At 37.1% G+C, this 18,954-nt stretch overlaps 1 protein-coding gene across 1 annotated transcript in view; it reads right to left on the bottom strand.

Annotated features, from left to right (window-relative positions):
- Nucleotides 1-4,954: 4,954 nt before the first annotated feature.
- Nucleotides 4,955-18,954, bottom strand: part of LOC131066924 (uncharacterized) — a 38,122-nt gene continuing 24,122 nt past the window's right edge. The window contains exons 3-4 of the mRNA XM_058001822.2: nucleotides 6,420-6,569; nucleotides 4,955-6,259 (exon numbers count right to left, since the gene is read on the bottom strand). Of these exons, the coding sequence (XP_057857805.2) occupies nucleotides 5,771-6,259; nucleotides 6,420-6,569 (639 nt within the window). The 3' untranslated portion in view covers nucleotides 4,955-5,770. The remainder of the gene's footprint in view (nucleotides 6,260-6,419; nucleotides 6,570-18,954) is intronic.

Genomic DNA, 18,954 nt, shown 5'->3' with positions numbered 1-18,954 from the left:
AATGTCAATATTTAAATGCCTTGTATAAATGAGGCGATCTTGTTTCAAGGTACATGGAATCTCAAAAGAACATGATGTTTGATCAACAAAACATTTCTCATCCTTTGTTTTGCAATATCTCATGAGTTGAACTATATTAGTGTTAATGTTGGTCTTCAAGTAATTCATTCAACCAAATATTATAGCTTAGAGAAATGGTACTCAAGACAAGTGTCTCATCTCGACATAACAAAGCATTTACAACCACATTGACTTTCCCTTGTATAATATCTCAATCAGTTGCACAATCAACCAATACATTTCTATGGCTACTATGCAAGAGTTCCTTATGGCAAGATATTTTAAGACTAAGATGGCTAGTTCTAATTGTTAGAGTATCGACTCCAATGTCGGGAGCACAAATAGCAATATAACCTTCACACAGAGAAAATAAAATATTTCACCTAAAAGATGATTGTATTCAGATGAATAAAATGTACAGTGAGTTTTGCTTATAAAAGCAAGAGCGAGAGAGCTGAGAGCACAGGATGACACCATGTCTCGATGAGATGCAAGGCTAGGTGAGAATAGGTAAATTCACCAAACAAATGTACGGCACAAATGTTAATGTAACCAAGGAAATAATGATACCTAAGTTAACTCTAGCATAGAGTAAATATTAATTTTCTCCAACACCCCCCCTTGAGTGCAACTTGAGGAGAAGATTATTATGCAATATGAGCAAGATACAATATGGGCCTTGACTACAAAGCCATTTTAGGTACCCCTATACAATGCAAATGCAATATAAGGAAATGAAATCTCTCACAAACAGAGAAAAGGAGAAAACCACATGGTTGAAAAATCATCTCCAAAAGAGAGAAAAGAAACAAGATGCATGGATGGAGGAATTAATCACACAGACGTTAAAGAACTGCATACATCATGTATATACAAGCAAGAATCCCCCCATAGGAAGGAAGAAGAGAGACGTGGTATCCCTCCATAATGAAAAAGCTCCAATGATGATGAAGTATGCCTGAAAACAAAAGATGACCCAATGGCTACAAGCAACACATCTAACCTTAGGAAGAAACAAGTCCATCGAACAATGAAGAAGTCATGCCATGTCCAACTGAAAAATGGAGGAAGGCTCTAAATAGAAGTCTCTGAAAACTGAGTAGGAGTCTCCAAGCTCAAAGAAGCCAGTGCATACTCGTGATCAAACTCAACCAAGGAATGTGACAAAGCAAGTGAAGAAGAAAAATCATCAATATCAATCTCCAAAGAACTATCATCAAGAGTGCTCAAATTATCATCAAAGGGGAGAGAAATCCCCTCAAGTATGTCTCCCAAATCTGCAAGATGAGACTCCACAAACAAGTCTAAAATACTTGCCAAATACTCATCTAGGACCACATAAAGAATTTATTCCAAATGAGGAATTGATGCCATTTAGCCATAGCATGTAATATAGCCAACATCTCTTTATTGTGGACATGTGCTTCTCTATGTCATTCAATTAAATGTGTTCAAGGCAATGGGTCAATTACCCTATCACAATTAATTATAGTGTTGAAAACAATCAAGGATATTTAAAAACGAAGGGCTTTTTGCTTTTTTTTTTCTAGGCAAACAAAAGAATCCTCATTGGTAAGGTTAATCAAAAGTCATGCCATTAAAGGGAAGCTTCTCACAATTCTTTTACAGAAACCTTAAAGAGTATATGAAAATTCTTAGGTGTAAGCCAACCACATATAGCCTTAATCTTTGCAAGGTCCATGTGCACCCTCTCTATAGAAATACGATGGCCAAGGCACTATAGAAATAGACACCATTTTTTATTCATTGACATGCAACCTTTCCTTTGCTAAAAGTGAAAGTATGATACTCATATGTCCATTATGTTGTAGTAGCATTTATTGTAATAGAAATATCATTAAAAAACAAGCTCAAATTTGTAAAGGAACTTCTAAAAAAATTAATCAATGTTTGGAGTGTTGAGTAATGTTGCAAAAGCCAAAAAGAACATGCATAATCAATAGTGTCCTCGATGAGTTTAAATTCCAACCTTTTTATGATCTTGAAATTGGATTGAGACCTAGTATTAGCTAAGGTCAATCTTCAAGAATTATTTGGCTCCATGCAACTCATTTATAGACCATCAATGGCATTGGAAATTTGGTATTTCTAGTTATTCAAAGAGTTCTCTATAATCAACACACAAGAAATAGGATCCATAATTGTCTTTGGCCAAAACCACTACTACAACATTCAAGTTTGTTGGTATTGTTTTAGTTTCAAATAACTCTTGCATAAGCTTCTCAATTTTAGATTCCTAGAAATAATCATACAAATAGGGACGAACTATTGCAAGTTCCTTCTTGGATTAATATCACGTATATGTTTTAAGTCCGTGCAGAGGAAGTTCCTTAAGAAGGTTTACACTATTTGATAATTATGCCGAGAGGCATCTACAATGTCATCAAAATGTCTGTAAACAAAAATCCATTTTTGAAACAATTTGGCATGCAAACGACAGGTAAATGCATGAAATATGCCATGTTTCAGCTTTTGTGGAGGTGCTATTTTATTACTCCAAATAAAATAGAACCCTCGCAACTTGTGTCTAACTAGATTCAATGATTTTTGCATGCAAGACTTTAATTGATTTGTATTCTTGGTATTTAGTATTTTAGAAGAACATTTAGTTTACAAATGATTCTCTTCTATTATAAGATATCTCTCGGCATATTTTACATATATTTTTTAAATATAGGTATACTAGTTCAACTAAAAAAAAAAAAAATTCAAATCAACGCAATATAATCCAAAATGTCCATTTATCAAAGGTGTTTTCCATGACTTAACAAGATAAGATGTAAGGACTTGATAGTGTACTCATGGTCGCCCTACTTTGAATGTAAGGAACCTCTCTTATGAGTAAACATTATACACCTAAAGCATCTATGCCCCACAATATCTACTATAAAACTTGTCTTTCAAGAGTGTAGTCTCCAACCATTGGTTATTGGTTATTCACCATATCTAAGCAAGAAATATTTCAAAACATCCACATGAAGTCCCAACTAACAAATTTGTTATTTGTCTAAAATATTTGAAATATTTGAAGTGCTTCTAGGATCTATGATGACCCAAAACCTAGCCTTTAATGTGGACCAAAAAATTGAATACATCGAAGTGGTTTAAGCCAATCATAGAAACTACTGGCATCAACCGTTTCAACTATCTCTACCAAGGGTGCAAGAGTAATGATTTTTAGGCTTTTATCTCATCATCAAGTTGCTAAAAGGTTTCTTCATTAAGGGATTTTGACTCAAACTCGAGCGTACATCTTCAACCATATAAAGATCATTTAAATTGCTTAAAAGACCCATACACCATCATTCAAGTATTTAGCTTATCATCTTGCATTTTTATTCTATGTACCCTAAAGGGCAGTACAACTTATTAATCTCCCCTACCTCTAAAATCTTCATTTGTAGGTTACAAGAGGATCATTGCAAGCTAGTTACCTCTCCCTCTTCACCATTTGAGGGAGTACGATCAATATCGCTCATAGGATTCACATAATCTTCATTACATCTTCTAAAATGTGCTTCACTGGTTTGAACATTTTGAATCTAAATCCCCTGGCCATTTCTCCAAAAGATTGAATCTCTCTTCAAACTTAAGTAACCAACTCAATGGATAAACCAGGTTTGTTTCTTAAATACAAACCTCTGAGCACGTTGACTGTGGTGGCAAATAATTGACTAAAGCAACTGATACCACTTGCCATGTTTTTAAACAAATCATCAAAAAGCCATGTCAAAAAAAATTTGGCAACAAACCAGTATATAAAATAGGAAAGAGCCCACTAACATGAGATGGACTGCTTATACAAATCTGACAACAAAAAAGTATTCACAATGGTAACTTTTTGTATTGCATTAACAAAATGTGTTTGATAAAGATAAGAATACACCTATAATAGCTTTCCCTTATTACATATTCAATGAAATCGAAAACCCTAATAAAACAAATGTCCATTTCACGACTTAAATACCGCAAGTAAACATAACATTGTTAAACATACATGCTAAAACTAAATATATTGTACTTAGGCACACCGCAAGTTCTAGAAGAGTAATGTAGCATAAATCTCATCTCCGAAGCATAGTGGTATAGTTATACAAAATTGTGTCATTGCATCCAATGAGCAACTGGTTATGTTTCAAATGCTCACCCTAAGTGGAGGTATACCCTAAATGCTGGACCAAGCTGCTCAACTATATGAGACTCCAGCAAACATGACTGATAGATTTGTCAGGGTATATATCCATCAGCCTCTTTTGAAACTCAAATCTGGTTCTGGAAAACTAGAATGAAGATAAATTGCATTCAACATGTATCACATGGTATGCCAGATGTTTTTATAGTGAAGTGCACTTGATTTCCTTTTGCAATAAAAAATATCTTCATTTGCCATAAATACCATTGAAAATAGATGAAAAAACATTGCAAATCTTTTTGTGGCCTGATAGCATCAGATTCTCCAAGTCAAGGACAGAAGGTTATCATTCCACCAAATTCACCTGAGGCACAATCTTATTCTCATCCCATAAAAGCATTTGGACCTTTACACTCTAGCAAGACTTGAATCTTTTGTGGGCTCTTTGAAAGCAATTCAAAATCATCAATATACCGATGACCACTTAACTGTTCAATAAGTTTTTGAAAGACAGGTACACAAACATCATTCTCATGTCAACATAAAAAAATTTGGAAACAGTATATCAATCCAACCCAAATCAAAAATAGATATTTTAGCTAGTCATAATATATCCTTATTGCTATTTGAGTGTGGATGAAACTGCCTGAAAATAGTGAACATTCAATGAGATTTTGAAAGACCAGTGCATGAGCGTCCTGTTCAGTTCAGCATATAATTAGTTGTAAACAGATGATAATCTGACACAAATAAATCATATACTGTTTCATAAAATCATACATCTTGGCGTCAAGCACCAATATAAGAATTTTGAACACCAACATAAGGATGCCCAGGTGTTCGAATGAAAGCATTCTATGTTATGAACAGGATTCATCAATAGTCATATAGACATGGGGTTTTTTACTTCCTCAAGGGACAACTAGACAACTAGCAATTGACTTAAGTGTCATGACTCATCTATTACCATTAGTAAAAGTTCTTAGCCTCCTGTCATTTATCAAAAATTTAGCAGTCTCATAGAAATTACCACCTGTATGTTGCAGCATCTACTGTCGATTAAAAAATTAGCTAACCATGAGATATGCCCCTACTTTGTCCTTTGAAGTCCACCTAAAAATTCCATGCTCTTACATGGCCTCGTAGATGTGCATGATCCAATAAGACATCAAAAATGCTGTTTACATAAGCCGAGGTCTCTTGGCCCCAAGCTGTGGAGACAAAATAGCTGCATGTGAAACAAAGCATACCAGGAATGCATCATTGGCTAAAAACAAAGTAACTCGTACAGAGTCCCCTGCATGAAGGGAAAGCTTAGCGTAACCATCCACAAAAAGGAACTCCCTTGATGGGTATGCCATAAATTTATCTTATACACTGGAAAGATTTTCACAAGAAGTTTAAGAGTAATCCAACATCTACGACATGCATCCATCCACTAGAGACAGCCAGTGTTCTACATCTAATTTTTCCCTAGATCTAAGTATAACTTTGCAATTCAATTCTGAACAAAAAAGTCCAGGGAAACTGGAAACATCAAGATTATAACTGACAAAACTAATTTGCTTGTGTTGCAGCATTATCCTGCAATGCACCATCCACATAGTTATTGTCCATCATTTCAGTATTTCTCCTCCCACGTCCTCTTCCACTATTAAAGTTTCTGCGATAGTAATTTCCCTGTTCATAATACTGGCCACGACCATTGGAATAGCCCCCACCCCTGCCAAAACGACCTCGCCCATTCGTATAACCCCTCCCTCGGCCACCCCCATAACCCATACCACGTCCTCCTCTCTGCCCCTGATAACCCCTTGATGATCCACCATTCTGGGAATGGTATTGGGCATGCTGTTGACTCTCTTTATGTTTGTATTCCTGCTGCTGCTCATGAACCTTAGGGTCCAGTTCCAGCTCTTGATGGCCCTGTTGCACAGGTGAATGCTGTTTTTGTTGTGGCACTTGAGACTGAGACATCAAGGGTTCCATGTGAGACTCCCTTTGTTCTAAAGCAGGATCAAGACTTGCATTCTGGTTGGCATAACTCTACAGAATACAGCAACAAGAAGAAGAAAATTCAGCTTCTTAATGCTGGAAATAAAGCAATCATTCTGGTGCTTCATCACTAAAATTTATGCATGCACATTTATGTGAACATGTATGCAAAGTTATAAACATCAACAAAATGAGAAATCATTTAATTTACCTGAGTGTCTTCCAAGGAGGTGTCATTCTGTGGAACATATAGTGCAGAAGGATTGACCTCCCCAACAGAATCCAATGGATCTTCAGTACCATCTGGAGTACCATTATATTCTTCTGTGTGGTAAAATTTCTGCTCTTCATGGCTCTGATCCTGCACAAACTATTCATCTTCAACACAAAAAACTAGATTTTGATTTTCAATTACCTAGAAAAAAAATGAAAATCATTTTGTACATAAACTGTACCCAAGACAAATAAATCTTTCAACGGAGTATTAAACTAGTTTATAGCTAATAGAACAACTGACCATTGCAGAAATCTACTGCAAAGATGTCTCCAGGTACGTGTGAGAAAATGTGAAAATAATATTTAAAAAAAATACTCCGATACAGAGATTGACAACATACAAAAAAAAGCCATGTTTTTGTGAGAAAGCTACGCAGATAATTGGAGAAAGCACATACACAGACAGCAAAATTTCAGCAACACGAAAATAGAGTCCCTGTGTTTGCTTCCTATTAGCCAGAACAACAGATTAGACTAAGAAGCAGCAACATTAGACAACGAATAAATAATGACAAGTCACGTTGCAGGTGTCAAAGCAGATACACAACCACAGTCACATTACAATAGTATTAACAATAGTGTCTGCCAGCCACTTTAACAATAATGATTGACCTTACATGATAATGAGCCATCTTGATCAGACATTGAGAATGTAACTAAGTTTTCTACTTTCCACATTCAAATTTTATACATGGTATGTGAGGTGGTTTTGGATGCCGTCATAGGAAGAAAAAATTGGCAGCTTTGGAGTATATGAAAGGGACATTACATGAAAGACATGAATGAAAAGTACAGGAAAAACACCCTCAACCAGAACATCAGCATAGGATAATAATAAGCAAATTTTGTCATAGCAAAAATAAAAAAGCTGGCAAAATTGCAGGTGTCAATGCAGATCCACAATTGCAATCAAATTACGTTAGTGTCTGTACAATGTTAGTACCTTCCAGCCAATTTTGAGTTAATTGTCTTTTAGTAGGCAAAAAATTCTATAAATCTTCACAAATGTCAAAGGAACATGCATAATGATCAAGCATTGATACTGAAAAACATATACAATAGGCTCAAACCTTTTATATAACACCATCAAAAGGCAAACTTAATCAAAATGACTTGAAATCTCTATATCTACACTAATGAAAGTGAAACATAAAATCACTAGCTTCAATAAACTTCCGTACTACTAACTTCTGCTCTAATCATCTTCTGACATGTCAACCATTTTTATATTCATTTTCAGTTAAACAAATAGTTAATTTAATTTAATGCCTTACTGCAAGTTATATTTAATTTAATGTTTTACTGCAGTGTTTTAATAATAATACAAAAACACGGTAAGCACTCGTCTGACTCACAAGTCCATTTAGCAGGCGAGTAGCTTCCCACCACTCACCAAAGGAGAGTTTCAGGCAAGTAATTGGTGAGTAACTCGTCAAAACTTGGTAAAACTCCGCAACAACACAAAAAGGTGGCCAGAGGAACTAAAAACCCTTAGCAACAGCATTTTCTACATTTGCACACCTGCTTTCAGCTCAGAAATACACTATGGCCTGTTTCTCAGCTGCCATAAAGTGATCATCATCATACATGTTGAAAGGATTGAATAATTACTGATTCCATGCATCTTTCTATTCTACTTTTTTCTTTCTTCTTTTCTACCCTCAGCTGCTTATTGCTTTCATTCTCTACACTTACAGTGCATCTATGCAAAAATGTCATCCATTGGTAGGAAAGGGGCAGGGATCCCATTTGGAAGCATGGCATACCAAGTACAATCAATCAGCTCAAATACCACTTCGCACATTTCCAAGCATATGAGCAAAAAAAATGACACAAGATCTGATTCCTCCCGCCCTGAATAGATAAGACTCTTATATTGGCCCACATGATCATCATTCATCAACCAAAGAGAGTTCATCAGCTCTATACGAGTTAAGAACAAGGAGCCAACAGCCAGGTAAAAGAATTGAGTCCTTTCATAATACAGTTCTTTAATAAATGCTGTTTTAGTTTGCTTAGAACCTTACAAAGTTATAAATGTCTTATTTGCCGATTTCTGGGGGGCAGATTATGGTGCTTACACACCAAAATTGAGGATGGCCATTCATGTTTTATGCCAACTATAGCAGATCTACGTGTTAAGCACAATTGGAACTTGTTTGAAAGAATTCACGCTAAGAAACGTGACTAGCTGACCGAAGAGCACACCTCAATGACCTTGTCTTCATGAAGTACAATTTTCAGCTTTCTGTCAAAAAGGTGAAGTGGTAAGCATCTCATTATGCAACTGAATTGCTTGACATCAATCCATATTGTGACTGGATTGCCAAGGATGTGAAGCCCATATTTATCAACTAAGATCTCGCAGAAATTAAGAGAGAAGCAGCAGAAGCATTGAAAGAGGGCATGCTTGATGGTGCATTCACCCCTAAGGAGGATGTTTTTCCCCCCACTTTGAGGCCAATGACTATGAGCAAGAGGCAGAACAAATTGAAATTTTTTTGATAGATTTGTGATCTTCTATTTGGATAATCAATCATTATATGATCTTACAATGTGCATTATACGCTTTTTTATATAACGCTAATAAAAAATAGCCATATGGATTCTCTAAATTCATTCCTTATCCTCCGTATGCTTCTTACACTTCATTTATGTTTACTTTATGGAAATATATATTTTTATTTCTTTTAATTGCTAAGCTCGCAATCAAGTCACAGTCCAAGTATAAATCATCTAGTCCAAGTCAGCCAAAGCCTTTGACAGCCAAGATTTTGCTAGGTCCAAGTTTTTGAACTATCACCATAATAATTATTAATTCTAGTTTGAACTGCCATACCTTGATCTCCTTTGGTGTGTGTAGGTGACATGTACCGCGCCATGGCCATCTGAGATCCCACCAATACAGAATCCCATTAGGGTAAATAATCTGACCAAACCATCTGGATAGCTAGTATGCATAATCATGTCATGAAGTTGAGTTGGAGGTGGCAGCAGAGGTGGATAATCATCAAAGGATGGATTTTCCTTTGAAAGTAACAAGTGGTAGATCCAAGTGTTTTTCCTTCAGAATTTCCGAAATAAGATTGACCTCCTCATGGAAACAAAGGAGAAGAAGTTAACACCTCTCCTTCCACACATCTAACCTCCCTTGAGCCAACCTTGATCAGACAAAGAGAACAGTGCACATATACATCTTCCATTTTCCACCTTAAAATTCAAATATGATAAAACATATTAGTTTTTGGATACTAGTAAAGGAAGGCATGGCAGTTTTGGAGTATATGAAAAGGATAGCACATGAGAGAAACCCAGGTAAAATGTGCAGGAGAAATTTCTTCTGCCCCCATACACCTCAGGCCCCTGTTACACCCAGCCTTCCAATTATAGAGAGAGTACCATTGGATTCCACATTAGTGAGAGAGCAAGAGAACAGAAGAAAAACATGCCAGACAATTGTGGGTGATTTCAATTATCAATAGCATTTAATTGTGGATTTGCAACAATGGAATTCTTCTCCTTGAGACAGATATTTGAGATTTATTAACTTAAATGATGATTTTACTGAAGTTCAATACATCATCACTTTCACCTTTGAAATCTCTGTAATCTCTTTTGTTTTGTATACATTTGAATAATGTCCCCCTTGAATGGTGCATGAAACTTCTTGTCCTCTTGATTTTTCCCTTGGGGTTGCATGAGGAAATTTGTGGAAAGAACAAGACAGGTGTGTGAAAAAAGAGCATTCTAAATATGTTAGGGCATAGCTGCATTCATCCTACTCATTATATTAACACTTGTTAATGTTGATGTGTTGTTTACGCACATGCGAACACAGAATAAAATACCGTAAGTATCTTATCCTCTCTTGAACAAAATCTCTCGGATGCTGAAGATTGTCTTAAGGATCATTCGAGACAACTCCAAGGTTCCTAAATGTAGGGTCACTACGTGTGGATAAGCTTAGTTGGTTTGATGTGATTATGCTGGAATCACATGGGGACTTACATTCGAATGCCTAAATGCTTGATTTGCTAGAACTTAGATCCTATCTACTTAATTGGAAGATAAAAAAGAGCAAAAGAGAAAGGGTTGAGAGAGTCTATTCTAAGCCCTAGAATGTAGGAATATAGATGAATGACTCAGTGGAATCCTACCAAGCTAGTTCTCACCATCAAACTGAACAATTCGACACAAGATCAGTGCAATCTTCTAAGGACGTTTCAAAGATGTTTGAACCAATTCCACCAAACATTGATCACCATTCAAGTTAATGCATAAACAATGAGTGTAGGACGATTTGAGGTTAAGCTCGTGTTATTCCAGTTGACCACACAAGGCACGCTCACAATCAGTAAGGGGCTAGTGGTATGGACTAAGTGGATTCTACACGAACACATTCAGCAAATTCTTCCATTCAATATAATCAACATGAAAATAAATTGAAAAGTAGAACCATGAGGCTTGTTGAAATAACAAATTTCACCATAACTTCAATGAAAAGAGTATCTCATTTACAAGTCATACCAAAAATTCTTCTTTCTCTTAATCTACTCTAATTGCTATTCTACTTGTTGAATTTTAACACTTTCAGATTAATGTAAATTCAGAAAATCAGAATTTAATTACTAACTAAATTGATTAAATGAATGGTTTATAGTTTTCCAAATTTAAGCATAACCAAGAAAAGAACAAATAAGAACAAGACACGATTACCCTGGGAAAACCTCCTAGGAGGAAAAACCCAGCCACAAAAGATCCTCAGATCTGATTATGGATTATATTCATATGAAGATTACAACACTTATCTCAAGTACTTGAAGGTGATTGCACTTAGGGCTGATGATGCCTTTCACAAGACTGCACTTTCACAAGCAACAAGTTGTCAAATCTGCTCCCTTTAACACTTCCAACAGCAGTCAGATCCAAACCCTAGGTCTGAATTATATTGCATATGAAACCTGCACTTTGTTGGTCTGCAGCCTTTAGCACTTCAGTTCACTCTCCTTATGGATGAATTTCGCACTTTAATGGCAGATATAACTCCCTGGTATAGCAGACATATTTCGCTGTAATATCTCTCATTTAATTCGCATAAGGCAGATATGAGTATTTTGCATGAACATGAATGAATGAATGGTGATGAAATTTATGTTTATTTATATGTGGCGCAATACTCCTAAACATGTCGGCTTGCCTTATAAATTAAAGACCTTTTAATTTATTTAATCCGAAATATATTGGGATAGGGTTGGCCCTATCATGTTGGCGTGTTGGCTTGAATGTAGCGTGGAGTCTTTATTTGATGCCGTGAGGTATAGGGCCCAGCCCTACACATTGGGGAAGGGGCTGGCCACGTTGGGCGGATTCCAATGTTGCCCAAGGCAATTGGAATCCGCCATCCCTAATTACAATCAACACTACTTACTAACCATCTATTTCTCTATTCACTATTAGCCAACTATTAACCTTTACAAATGAAGAGCTTGAGCTTTTATAGAGAGTTCATTTACAATGAAGGGCCAGGATTGATTCTCCATCAATGGAAAGGATTCTACAATGAAAACCTTAATTAGGGTTTGTTACAACAAACTTTCCTTCGCCAATGACAAAATTACATTCAGCGAATGTGGACCAATAGATATTGAGGGTAGGTGCCTCGGAGTTTGTACCATCACTGGTGAGTCATGTACATTGAATCAGGACTTGTTGATGTGGAACTTCTTTGATTGGTGGAGATGACTGGGACGCCATCTGGGATGCCACTTCAATTTGCACCTTTGTAGGCTTGATTTGATTGATCTCTTCAACATTCTCTAGTTCGCTCAAAGTAATGGTGATGGGAGTATTGATATAGCTAAGTCCCTCTATCTTTGCTTGCTTGCCTTGGAATGATTGTATGTCTTCTCCTTAATACTCCTTTGATCCGTTCATGCCTTCAGGGTGCTGTGAGAGTTGACGTTGTGGTTCATGTCTTTGTCTAAGTGAGTGCTCCTTGTATAATCACCTTCTTATGCTTGTCTCATGAAGTTCCCTCGAGTGTATCTTCCTTGCAGCTTGATCTTGATGTTGACATTTACTTGTTTTGATCCTCTTCCAACATGATTCTCTTCATTTTCTGCAAAATAAACAAATAAGTATCAAACACACATGATTTATAGCCTTTCATATTCCTATTTAATCAAAGTACATGCTATAGGTGCAATTTGGTCATATTAGGAGGCATTATACATATCTTCAAGCAATTTCGTTCTAGACCCTTTCCAAGGTACATGCCTCAAAAAACTTCACTCAAAGACCCTTTCCAAGGTACATGCCTCAAAAAACTTCGCTCAAAGACCCTTCTAAGGTACATAACTCTGTCCCTTTTAAGGACAGGTCCTATATGTCAACATTCTTCGCTCCAAAACCTTTGTAAGGTACATTCTTATCCGATTAGCTTTATGTCTCATAGGCGAGCAAAGTCAAAGCAAGCAGTCCGCTCCATGTCCTTCCCAAGGACAGGGCCAAAATGATAAAATTGCTCTGTGACCAGCCCAAGGACATGATTAGGTTCGCTCAATGACAGCTCTAAAAACATGATCAAATGACTATTTTCGCTCTTGGACCAAGGCAAGGGCAGGCTAAAATAAAATTCGCTATATGTCCTTGATGAGGACAGGCCCCAAAACAGATCGCTCCATGATCATGGTAAGGACAAGGACAAGTTAGGTGAATTCTCTCTAAGTCCCCTCCAAGGACAAGACTGATATATAACAGTTCGTTCTGTGATCATGGTGAGGACAGGCCTTGAAAACTTGCTCCATGACCTAAAGGAGGATTTCGCTCTATGTCCTTAGTAAGGACAGGACTTACAATTAATTTGCTGACTGTCCTTGATGAAGGTGGGATTTATGATGTATATTTCGCTCTATGACTGCCTTAGGAACAAGACCTATATCCAAAATTCACTCACCATCCTCTTGAAGGACAAGACCTAAATTATATTTTCACTCCATGTCTGTCCTTAAAAAATTTGCTTTGGTCCGCCCCTTAAAAAATGTATTCTTTATCAAATTGCTTCATATGTTTGATGATCAAACTCAAGGCAAGGGCTTCACTCAATGTCCTCTTCAAGGACAGGCCCTATAATCAAATTCGCCCTTCGTCCCTGCTAAGGACAGGACCTATAATTTGAATTCACCCACTTAAGAAGACAAGTCCAAAATGGAGAAGCTCGCTCATCGTCCTTCTCAAGGACAGGACCTATATCCTATTTTCGATTTATGTCCTTCATGAGGATAAGATCAAGAGATAAACTTCTCTCACCGACCTTCTCAAAGACAAGCTCAAATCGCTGTATGACCGGCCCAAGGGCAAGCTTCAAAACATAGTTCGCTCTATGTCCTTCATGAGGACAGGCCTTACATGAAAAATTCGCTCTTTGTCCTTGATGAGGACAGGACCTATAGTTGCTTAGCTGGCTGACCTTTCTAAGGACAGCTCCAAATTCACTCTTTGACCATGGCAAAGACAGGCACGATTGTGAACCAAGTTCTCTCTTAGACTCATACTTAGGTCCGTTTTACCAGCAGTAAAGTCAAGGGATGCAGATCGCTCCATGTCCTTAAGGAGGATTTCACTCTATGTCCTTAGTAAGGACAAGACCTATAATCAACTTTGCTTGGTGATCGGCCTAAGGATGGGTTCAAGATATGGATTCGCTCTAAGTTCTTTCCAAGTTTGCTCAATGGCCAGCCTAAGGACAGGCCCTAAAATACATTTCGCCTTATGCCCTCTCTAAGGACAAGATCATAGATGAATCCGACCCAAGCTGATGCAAAATTCCGTGAAGAAGCTCGCTCACCATCCTTAAAGAGAATTTCGCTCTACGACCGCTCCAAGGACAAGACCTATAAGAAACTTCGCTCACCAACCCTCCTAAGGACAAGGCTTCAAAGCGCAGCTCGCTCACCATCCTTGGTAAGGACAAGGTCAAAATGATAATTCGCTCTGTGACCAGCCCAAGGACAAGCTTATAGATGAATTTCACTCTGTGACCAGCCCAAGGACAAGCTTATAGATGAATTTCACTCTGTGTCCTTCATGAGGACGGGACTCAAAGACAAAGTTCGCTCTTGACCCTTGGCAAGGTACAGGACCTAGGAGGACACAATGCATTCAACCGAGGTTTGATTTAGCAACTTGAAGCCTAAAATGATCTAAATAACCCCTAATCACTCAACTGACCCGACCTCCTTCACTCCACCTTGAGGAGACCCACCTGACTTGATGAACTTTGAGAAACTCAATCCCTTCAATGCAAAGGCTAAGACACTAAATCGACCAACAACAAAACTAAAAGAGCTAACCCTAGAAAGCAAAAGTGGGGGTCCCCATTTGCAATGGGGCGATGTGTGAATACCTCACAACAGTTACACTCACCATTAAGGTGTTGGGAGAATGTGGATTACCCAAGTATGGAAAAGAAGCAGATGCTCAGCCTACCTTGAGAAAAAAAATTGCTATTCACCTCTCCACTGCAAAAATAAGATGCTACCCAGATCCTCTGTGTAGTTGGTTGGGACTCAACTCTGCAATGTCAGTTATTGCTGGAGTCCCTTTCTTTTTGTATGTCTAACCCTATTTCTGACCCAATACTTCTTTCTAATCGACCTGAGAAATTTAATCTGGGTCTTGAGTTGTTAAAGTCACCTATGTGTGGTCTTCTAGCATTCCCCACATGCCTATAATATATTATAGATTCTAGCTAAAATATTGGCCCTTGGACTAGTGGACATCCTTCCCAAATTTATTAGCTCTATGCAAACAGGATTAATTAAGGGCAGATACATTTTGGAAAATCTCATTACTAGTTGGGAAGCTATGGAATGGGCTAGAGCTTCCAACCAGAATATAGGCATTCTCTTACTGGATTTTGGAAAAGCATATGATAGGATAAAATGATCTTCGCTGATGGTGACACTTAAAGCTTTTAGTTTTCCAAATGGTTTCTGCCAAATGGTGAATACTCTATTAAATGATGTTGTAGCCCAAGTAGATGTTAATGGATCTTTGTCAGATCAATTCCCTCTGCAAAGGTTGTCCTCTTGCCCCTGCCCTGTTTGTGATAGCTTCAAATGCAATTTTTTACCTCGTAAGGGATTTTAACTTGTCACCTAAAGTTAGAGGCTTATCTCTCCCCAATGGCGATGACCTTTTAAACATTCAATTTGCAGATGATACTGTGTTTTTTGTTAACCTTGAAGAAAAGATTGTAGACAATCTTATGCATAAACTTTAATTGTTTTGTGAAGCCTCTGGAACCAGAATTTCTAAGGCCAAATCTAGAATTGCTTAGTTGGGAAAATTAACCCCAGACTGGTCTAGCAAGTTTGAGTTTCAAAGGGAGGTCCTAACAAACAAGTTAGGTACCTTGGCGCTCCTTCTGTTGTTAACTCCTGTTTGAAAGATATGTGGGACTGGATTAAGAGTAATATAGAATCTAGATAAAAAAAACTGTCAATGGAATAAACAATACCTATCCATGGCTTGCAGATTTCACATCTGTCAAAAAATACTATTATCTTACAGCCTTTACTATTCCTCTATTTGGCTATTCAGTAGCTACCAGATAAGTAAAATCCAAAAAAAGATTACAGAATTATTATGGTCAAACGAGAAAGGTATTAAGAAAAAACATGTTGTAAAATGGGATTGGTGTTGCTTAGAGAAGAATGAAGGAGATCTAGGAACGAAAGATTTAAAAAAGCATGACATCTCTCCAGCTAGCAAATGGATCTTTAAAGCTTTAAATGGAAATGAACCTTGGAAGGTTCTTGTAGTAACAACATTCAGTAAGCTGTTCCAAAACAAGGAAAGAATTGGAAACAACTCCCTATAAATGACATTCTTTTTGGTAAATTTCCAGAAGCGCCTGTTGAATCCAATTCATTCAAGAGTATATGGAAAGCATGGGAGATTATTAGAATTCAGATTAAAAACTGTTGAGTTTATGGATCATTGCAAGGGTGCATTGAGCCCTAGTAGATCAATCTGGTGGAACCTTTCTAAGAAAGACAAACCCCTTGCTTTGCTGCAAGGATGCTCAGCTAAAGCTTGGCACCTAAAAAGTATCATATATTTTAATGATATATTGAGTAACAACCAACTAAAAACTTGAAATGATCTGAGTACCGAGTTTAAGCTCCCTCCATCTCATCGGAGGACATATTCAGTTCTTAGGGAGGGTTGGAGGATCATATAATTCCCTGTTTGTAGAGTAAGTAACAATGTTGTTTTTTGAGAAGCTCATATGGAATGATGGTTCTAAGATACCAAATTTATAACCTAATATAATTTACAAAACCTTGATTCACTCCCAGAACCTCCCCAATCACCTAAACAAATGTTGGAGTCTTGATCTATCTGGAAAACATAGGCCTAGAATTTTCAAACTTCTGTGGTGTAATAGTCTAGAACCAAAAATTGCTTGCTTTAACTGGTTCTTCATATTGCAGAAACTCCCCTATGCTATTTCATCTCCATATTGAACTTATGTATTGTTTGTAAGTAGCTGAGAGTATTAGGCACATTTTCTTTGAATGTACGTATGCAAAAGAGATTTAGTACATGTTTTTTGTTGAACTTGTGGGATGGGGGGATAAGAGTAGGGTCAAATGGCAGGAGATTCTCTTTGGTTTTGTGGAAGGTTTAAGTCATTTTTGTAATTTGTTTTGGCATGGTCTATAAGGAGTTAAGCCCCTGCATGGTCTATAAGGAGTATGGTACAAGACAGTGCATAGTCTGCAAATAGACAATTCAACCTTATCGATTGAAAATGTATTTATTTTTTGTTTATGATCTATAATACAAAAAATTCCAAAAGGTGTCTGAAATTTTTGTTTGTTGGTTAAAATGTTTAATTCTGTGCAAATTGTTGGGGTTGTCAAAGTTTCAAGCATACCTTTCTACTCACCCCCACTTCCCTTTGTTCCTTGTTGGAACTTTAGACTTTCCTCTCCCCTGATGCCAGCCCACCTTCAATCCACTCTTTCCTTATATATGTCAGTCCATTGAACTTTACCCTCTCTCTAAGAACTTCTCACCATTTGACTTCACCTACTGCCTTGTATGCACATATGACCAATTTTAACTAGGGTTGATGTCATCGTTTGTCCTCTTTAGGGTTTTTTTCTCGCCCAGGAAACCACTTTTCACCAAAAGCATGCTGATTCACACGCTATTAGAAGCAATAGAGATTAAACGACACAAAACCCTAAAATGGACCCAATGGAGCTCCGCAACCACTGAATTGAGTGGGATTGTGCTTGAGATTTGTTGTTTATTCATGAAAATGCAAATTTAAAGGGATAAAATGACAAGGTCAATTGATATTGTGTTTAATGCAGCCATTAGCTTCTGTGGGCCATTTTCTTCAAACCATCCCCTGATGATGCATCTACAGCAAAATGCTCAACCCTCCTACACCATTACACACAAAATCCAAAGGAAACATTTATGTAACAAGCATCTGCAGGTCTGGCACAGGCTTGTCATTAATTCCTATACAGATTTCCATATTTCCCAACAGTTTTTCACTCATTTTTGAACTTAATGTTTTTCATCATCTTTAAGCTCCCATAAAAGCTGGACTGAATACAATGAAGAATCTATAAAAACCAATTCGTTGTTCAATCTGGTTAAGTGTACAGGTTGCTCTAGAGCACCAAATGTTGAATGTCATAATTGTAAATGAAGGGATACGCATTATAGTAGCATAGGAAGAGTTCTATTTTGTACATCTTCAACAATGAATGTTGAATGTTGAAAAATGTTGTAACTGTAAATGAAGGGATACACTTTGTACTAGCATTGGAAGGGTTCTATTTTGTACATCTTCAACAATGAATGTCTTCATGGTTGTTTGCAACAATGCAGGGGAATACTATAATAGCAATTAGGTATTCCTTTTTGCCCTATTTGTTGGCACAAATGTATTGAAAATTTGGTGCGTGTCTGACAGTACCAAATGAATTGCAAATGTTTTGTAATAACCATCTATTAATTCATATGGGTTGTCATAATTATGATTATGGACTTTTAAGTATGTTCATTGTTGAAATGTAATCTTTAGTTCCCATATAGCTAAAAACCTAGTTTTGTTGATGCTTTGCGAAGTGTATTGCCTTCTCTCATTGTTGTTATGACTCTGTTGCCCAAAGGGAATAGGCAGCTATCCTGCTAAAGCACTCCTATTGTAATGCCCCCTCCTTAAAAATTAAATTAGATGCCCATTATAGCAATCCCATGGGTCTTGGGAGTGATCAATTATAAAATAAATAAAGGACATTTGAATAATTATAATGGGTGATGGGCAACGGCAGATGTTAGGTATTAATAAATCCTAATAAAACTATTATGGCAACATTAAGCACTGGCTGTTGGTGATAAACTGCCGTGATTTACTTAATTAAGACAGCCCCTCAACA

This window comes from Cryptomeria japonica, chromosome 9 (assembly GCF_030272615.1).
Source record: "Cryptomeria japonica chromosome 9, Sugi_1.0, whole genome shotgun sequence".
Lineage (NCBI taxonomy): Eukaryota > Viridiplantae > Streptophyta > Pinopsida > Cupressales > Cupressaceae > Cryptomeria > Cryptomeria japonica.
Note: the sequence above shows the minus strand (reverse complement) of the source record. Positions and strands in the feature narration are given on the sequence as shown.